The sequence below is a fragment of the Gymnoscopelus microlampas genome (genome assembly GCF_963454915.1).
Source record: "Gymnoscopelus microlampas genome assembly, chromosome: 8".
NCBI classification, from domain to species: Eukaryota; Metazoa; Chordata; class Actinopteri; order Myctophiformes; family Myctophidae; genus Gymnoscopelus; species Gymnoscopelus microlampas.
The window spans coordinates 6,528,618-6,536,117 of record NC_139945.1 but is presented as its reverse complement, the minus strand read 5'-3'; the positions used below and the strand labels follow the sequence as shown (position 1 = coordinate 6,536,117).

The following is a 7,500-nucleotide window of genomic DNA, read 5'->3' as shown; positions in this document are numbered from 1 at the left end:
AACGTGATAAGCCATGCATTTATAAACTTAGCTCACAGCTTCCGTACAAAGAAAGTAGCTAAATGTATTGTAGTGAATATGGATATATTTAACCAAAAGACGAATAGCGAAAATGTACAATCTACAATCCATAGACTGTAAAAACATGTACGAAAGGAACCCCCATGTGACCCAATCTTGGAACCTCCGGCCCCGAAAAGAAACTAGAAATAACTGCTGGTCTTCACGCGGTAGAACCAGTAGAAGCTCTAGAAGCATGCCCTACTTTATCATAATGGTTTTAATTAATGGGACCATAATTTACTAAACGCATATCATGATAAATGAAAAAATACTTTAAACTAGCGTTTGAAAACATTAAGTATTTATGAAAATATTTACTAAGGTAATCAAAACAAGTGTAAAGTCCATCCTAAAACCTTGTTCACTTGTATTGAGTGTAAATGCTTCTGCAGCCTGCAGAAGGTAAAATAGTGACATCTGCTGGGCCATTAATGGGAACTGCACCCCTAAGAGATTCACTTCCTGGGCTTCAAATCCAGCGGAGCTTAGCTCAAATTGTGTCGAATCCCAAGCTTGTAGATGAGCGATTTTCTGTATTTTCTTTTAAATTATTGTATTAACAATTAGTGGCTCAATTAAAAACTGTATACAGATCTTAAGTTTCTCAAATGGGTTAGAAAATGTTTTAGACAAAATGTCTGTCTGAACATCGATTGTCGGTGGTATAGGACTCTCCAAAATCGGGATTGGCATTGGACCCAAAAATCTGGCATTGGGCGGGCTCTAATTAACAAGGTTAGGGTTACAAGACTCCAACACGCCCAGTTTCAGGGACGTGCACAGATAGACTCTAGGTGGTGCTAGAGCACGTGCCCTTTGCCCTCTTGACCAGAAGTGCCCTTTTGAAAAGTTTACAGCAGGGGTCTTCAACAGGGTGTCCTCAGAGTTACTACAGGGGGTCCGCCAAATCTTTATGTGATATGATTTTTCTTTTTACCATAACCACTCGAAACCTAGCATCCCTTTTCTGAGGAGAACTTTAGCCAAAAATAGCCGATCTACAAGCCCACAACGTGTGGGCTTGTAGATCGGCTATTTTTGGCAAAGAGGTATAGGTGTAGAGGGAAAAAAGAGCAGACCAAGTAAACAAAAAAAAGTATAACTTACTTGAGCACCTGCCCCTCAAAATGTCTGTGCACGCCACTGCCCAGTTTATTGCATTTTGTGAATGACCGCACTGTGAACAATGTCTGGCAGATGCTGCTGTGAATCCAGCATCACTAAGCAGTACCTGGAGAGAGCTGCTGGTACCTGGTGCTTTCCAGCGCATAGTTTAACATCCCACCGCAGGGCAGGTGCTCAGTAAACAGGCTCCATACACCGTGTAATCCCTGAACATATGGACACGTGCGTGTGGTCCTTTATGACATTTACAAACGGTGCATGGTAGGACAGATGTTTCTCATTCATGCCTGCTGTGTAGATTATAAGCAGGGGTGCAACGCTCACTGGACGGCCTTGCCCGCCGTGCCGGAACCTATTTGACCAGGAGCACACGCAGGCACACGCATAGATTTAAAACTACTTTAAATTCGCACCTCAACAAAGTTTTCAAAGGCTCCCGACGCACTCCTAGCGAATTAACATAGGAATAAGCCTAGATGCATATCAATTGTTCATTGTGTGACTTGCAGTGTAGGTGTTAAGCGACACGTCACGTCATTGAAATAGAGTGCAAGAACATACCAAATGAGCATTGCATGCCTGATTATAAGTAAGTGAAATGTCTCTCTAAGGATCGCGTGCTGTAATGTTGAGGTGCTCAAAATGTGTTCCATGGTTTTGTGTGTGTGTGTGTGTGTGTGTGTGTGTGTGTGTGTGCGTGTGCATGTTTATGTGCGTGTGTGTTGGTGTGTTTGCGTGTTTGCGTGCGTGTTTGCGTGCGTGCGTGGAGTGGACCCATAAAAAGTGTGTTTTACAGTGGTTGAAAGTACATTGACTCAAGTACTGTGCTTTATAGTTTTGAGGTACATTTTATGATTTCATAATACATCTACTCCACTACATCTCAGAGTCAAATAACTTGAGTTGTTGGTGAACCTCTACAGTTCATCAATAACTCAATCACCATACATTAAAGGTAGGGTAAGTGGTATTCTTTGGTTAAGTGTTATGTCAAAAGGTTAAAGCAATATATTCTAATAGGAATCATTGGTATAGAGTGTTTGTTCAGTAACAGGAGTCTCCCTACTCTTTTCAGGTAGGTGACAACATTTTGGCCAATCGGGAGAGAGTACCCATTTATTAGTGTTCCAGTTCCAATTTTGTCTGGTCATCACTTCGAATTTCACCGGTTTCATCTGTATGACTGATTCATCTATCCTGATCGGATAAACAAACAACAACTCTATGTCAATGAGTACTATCAGAATATAGAGCTATATAACATTTATTTTAAGCAAAGAAAATCACTTACCCTACCTTTAACCATGTGGCTAACAAGCGGGCCCTGATCCAGAAAAGGTTGAGAACCACCGACTTAGATCAAATGTCTTGTGATCACCTTAAAGATGTGGTGAAATAAAAAATATGTTTTTCACGGTTTTAGAGCATGCTCTCGGTCACAATGAGGACATTGCGTTCACAGGAAGTTATTCAAATTAGATTTTTAGGGACTTTTGACATAAGAATGCACAAAAATTGAGCATTAATGACAGATATGTCCTCATTATGACAGTGAGTTCCTCCTCTCGCACAGTACCTGCTTTTCATTAGGGAGACACTCTTGGGTTTCTACATTCTTTATCCAACTCCACACTGTGATTGGTCAACCAAAAACACACCCCTGTTCCGGAGCTAAACTTGGCAAAAACATTAGCATTAAAGCCATTCATGAAGTCTTTAAACTTTGATCCATTGTGACCTTTGTGCCCCCTACACTTATAGGACTTCAGTACGGGGAAGGTCCCGGCGACAGTGTCCGTTACGGGGAAGGTCCCGGCGACAGTGTCCGTTACGGGGAAGGTCCCGGCGACATCGTCCGTTACGGGGAAGGTCCCGGCGACAGTGTCCGTTACGGGGAAGGTCCCGGCCACAGTGCCCGTTACGGGGAAGGTCCCGGCCACAGCGCCCGTTACGGGGAAGGTCTCGGCGACAGCGTCCGTTACGGGGAAGGTCCCGTCAACAGTGCCCGGTACGGTGAAGGGCGAGCCGTTCGCGGTGACCGAGGTGCCGCTCTCTGCGGATGAGTTGGATCGTACCATTGCTTACTTCGACACGGTGGAGCAGCTGCTGCGCACCCTGAACCCAGACACCTGGAGAGTGGACCTCCAGAGCATCTACTCAGTCACACACATCCACTACCGCTCCAGAGCCTACCTGCTGTCTACCAGGCACAATAAAGGTACACACACGCACACGCACACACGCACGCACGCACACGCACACACACAAACACACACACACACACACTACAGGTCCAGAGCAGACGGCTTGCATCCGCCTGTGCGGAAGTAATGAAAACGCTGCAGTTTTCAGTAATGGCCCTATTTCACCATCCTGCCGGTTGCAGAATAATTTCCATTCCATTAAAGTCCATGGGTATTTGACCCATGGACAAATACCCACACTTGGTTTTATTATGTTAGCAAACATTTTCATAGATACTTCATGTTTTCAGTCGTTAGTTTAAAGTCTTCTTTCAATTATCGTGATATATGCGCTTTTGTAAATTATGCTTAAAATGTAATATAAAGAAGGCCATGCTTCTACTGGTTTTTCTGAGTGAAGACCCACCCTCGCTCCCCTTCCACCCAATAGCATTCGTTTTCCGGTTCCATTCGGGACTTTTTGATTGATTGATTTTTGACTTTATACGTCTACTCCACTACACTACTCAGAGAGGGGGTTGGGACGTACCCAGTTCCATGGGGAGGAGTGGCTATCCCCCCGACTTTTGCTGGAGGCTCATTTTCAGACCCCTCCAGTTAAAAATCCTCTGCGCGCCTGCATAAGAGCCACTTTAAACCAACCAGTCTGTGCTGTTTTCTGGAGACACTTCCACCCAGCGGGGGAACAGATCATGATGAAGGATTTCATTGTCGTTGTGTGGAAACCTTCTATCTCCATAAACCATAATTCAGCTTTATTTTTATTTTTTTCGTTTTTTTTTTCATAAATAAATGAACTCTATTTCGTCTTATAACTGTGTCGCGCAAAAAATGCTGATCTACATAAGCTCACAACGCATCACATCGCGACACACTGTGAGCTTGTATCGGCTATTTCTGCTACTTTTGAAAAGTAAGAGCTTGTGACTAAATAATAACTGCATTGGAACACAAGTACTTTGTTTCCATTTCCTTGAAAGTAACAGTTTTGGACATACAAGGTTTTCACCCGACAGTGACGATTTCCCCTCATCACTCTCCACTCCAGCAGAAATAACTCCTGGGACATAAACTCTACTCTACAATGGTTGTTTTCTCCACATAAGAAGGGCAGACAATCATTATCATATATATTGAAATATATATCTTGTTCCCTCACATTTTGAATTGTATTAGTTTTTCATTTTATTTGAACAGGACCTAACATAAATCGGAATAAAACATACATACCAACTTGACAAAACAGAATTGCTTCTGTACAGGAGTCATGTGCTTGCGCACACATACAGTATGTATACATTCATACATAATGGTTTACACACTTAAAGGTTAGCTTGAGTCAAAACCAATCTTTAGTATGTACGGTACACTATTTATTTTAGGTACAGCGAGCTTAGCTCGATCTACTTACTGTATGTTGTTATATTCACATATGTACTCATCTTGTGCCTAACAAACTGTAAGCTACTATATCTAGTTTCATCATTGTTTACTCCATATGTCATGGAACTTGTGTTTGATCTTAACTGCATACATGTTTTTTTTTAGCATTAGCATTTCAAAGTACGTTCTAACAGATAAGCAAAGTATTTTGCACACCGGATTAAAAGGCTCAGTGACAGGTGCGCAGGCGGAGCAGGAACATGTAAGGAGAAGGAAACACCTGTAAACCGTCCTCGCTTGCTCAATATCGAAAAACATGTTATTACATTTGCAAGACTTCTACCTTCCTTAGGAACCTCTGAAAATAGGTACCAATTCGGGATCTGAATTCAAAAAGAGCCAATGTTTATTAAAAATGTACTTAATCTTGTGTGAGTTAGGACTATATGTGGTGACACAGGCTACAGAACAGAAAGTGTCGTATATTTTTTGTTGCTTTTATTGATAGTTCAGGACGAGGTTTGTTCAAGCCTTTTCAATACAGGGCGGGCGTGTCTACTAGTGACTGCAGCCTTTGGTCTGAGAAGCGCGAGCCGAGGAGAGAGAAAGAAAGTCGGGATACGGTCGGTCTAATGTTCTTAATTTAGATGACAGACAGGAAGAAATAAAGTAAATGTAACACCCACTTTACATCAGATTATTTGAAGCATTACCCGTGTCTTATTCCAGTAAAAAAAACACACCCTGTGTGAAGGAAGCGGTGCCTTTGACGAGCCCCGTATTGATGTTGTCATCAATATTTGTTTATAGCCCAGCCAATAAACACCCGGACACCCGGACAGACACACGGACACACGGACAAAGTCAGATATAGAGTGGTTGGCACCGCTAAAAATAAACAATGATACATTTGCCCATTGCAGCAGCGAACTGCAAGTCAAAGAAGGAATGTCTGCTCGCACTATAGTGCTGCTCTCGCATGCTTTACATGAGCCCAAGGAGGTCAAATGACTTGTAAAAGTCACGTCGAGGTGAGTAAAACACAAGCCGTGTCAAGTTCAGCCTAACCACTTATTTAAGCCATATTTGATGTATTGATTGATTGATTGAATACTTTATTAACAGTTTGCAAAAAAGGTACGTACAGTGGTACAGATTTATACAAAAGGGTGCTAAAAGGATAACCCAAATAAGTCCAGGGCTTGTTTCCATTGAGGCCCTGTGTATTCAATTCATCGAGACATTTAAAGACAAACTAATGTAAAATAATGTACAATAATATGCAAAACACTATATATACGAGTATGATACAAAATAAAAAATATATATTTATTCTATCTATCTATCTACAACCAACTACCAATTACAGTCTCCCATATTCGAATACTGAGCCCTGATTGGTTCCCCACGTCTCCTGGAACAGGAAATGGATTCTCTATGGAGCGGTGCCAGACCCAAATCGCAAAGTGCAAATTTTTTTTGCACTCGCAGATTCGTCTGGTCCCAGGCTAGTGTAGCACAGCGTTTCCAGTGAGTCAACATGCACAATATCAGCACCCTGACTCTGTTTGACCAGAATGGCACAGAGCCTTCATTAGAATCATTGGTAACACCTATGAAGGAAGTAAGAAGGGGCCCAATTTCTTTCCAATATGTCTGCTGTGCATAGAGCCTATATTGACTGATGGGAAAAGACTCTTTAAGTGAGGGGGTTGTGAAGACTATTGGCCAATAAAACCGTTTATGTCTGTCTCTTTTTGGTGTAGTGTGGTAAACATCCATTTTTTTTAAATAATCCACTTATCTAGAAATGTAAGGATAATTCCTTTTAACAGGTCGTTCATGAAAGTCCTTGCGGTCTTGTTTCCAATGAGAACCTGTGAGCAATTAGGGGTTAAGAGTCTTGCTCAGGGCCAAATTTCATTTCATCGACACATATGCTGACCTGGCCTGGAATCGAACCTGGGGCAACCAGGGCCTCTGGCCCCCTAGGCGGGCTCACTAACCATTCAGCTATGGCCGCCCTTTCACGGTAACCCTTTCACGGCCAGACTCAGTCTTAACTTTACATTTTGGTGAAAACCATTCAACAACGATACAAATGCTTGTGCTTCATCACAGCTGCCCTTGAATACACAAAATAATTGCATCGAAAAAGATGCCTGAGCAAGTTATTTTTGACAGAAAGGTTGCAAATTTAATTAACGTGTTTACATTTTGAGCGAACGAGTGTGGAAGTCTCCTTTTCCTTACAAAGTGTTTAAGCCCTAATTCCTTTGATTATGTTCAATGTTTGTTTGTTTTTGTTTTTTCTAATGGAGGTCAGGTGTGTGCTATGGATGACACCAAATTATCATGGAGCAATATCTTACAAGTTTCAAACAACACCTGATCATACATTATATCGACTCTGTCGTGCGGAAACCTCATATGTCCAAAACTGTTACTTTTTAGCATTCAAATTCAAAGGTAGCAGATCTACAAGCTCAAAACGTGTCGCTTCGTGTCGCCTTTCGAGCTTGCGGAGCTGCTACTTTTGATACTTTTTTGTGACGCTGTAGTATGAAGGGCATTAAATTAATTTAAAAAACACAAAAAGTTAGAAAATGGAGATAAGAGGTTTCTTCCCGACAGCAAGGATATTATACAGTACGAACTGTAGACCAAGAAGCCGCAGTTTCTTGTGGATAATATCTAGGATATATTGCACAGAGCACTATAAATA

General features: G+C 41.9%; 1 protein-coding gene across 1 annotated transcript in view; it reads left to right on the top strand.

Annotated features, from left to right (window-relative positions):
- Positions 1–7,500, top strand: part of pdgfd (platelet derived growth factor d) — a 97,803-nt gene that overhangs the window by 70,717 nt on the left and 19,586 nt on the right. The window contains exon 8 of the mRNA XM_084064486.1: positions 2,950–3,406. Within this exon, the coding sequence (XP_083920612.1) occupies positions 2,950–3,406 (457 nt within the window). The remainder of the gene's footprint in view (positions 1–2,949; positions 3,407–7,500) is intronic.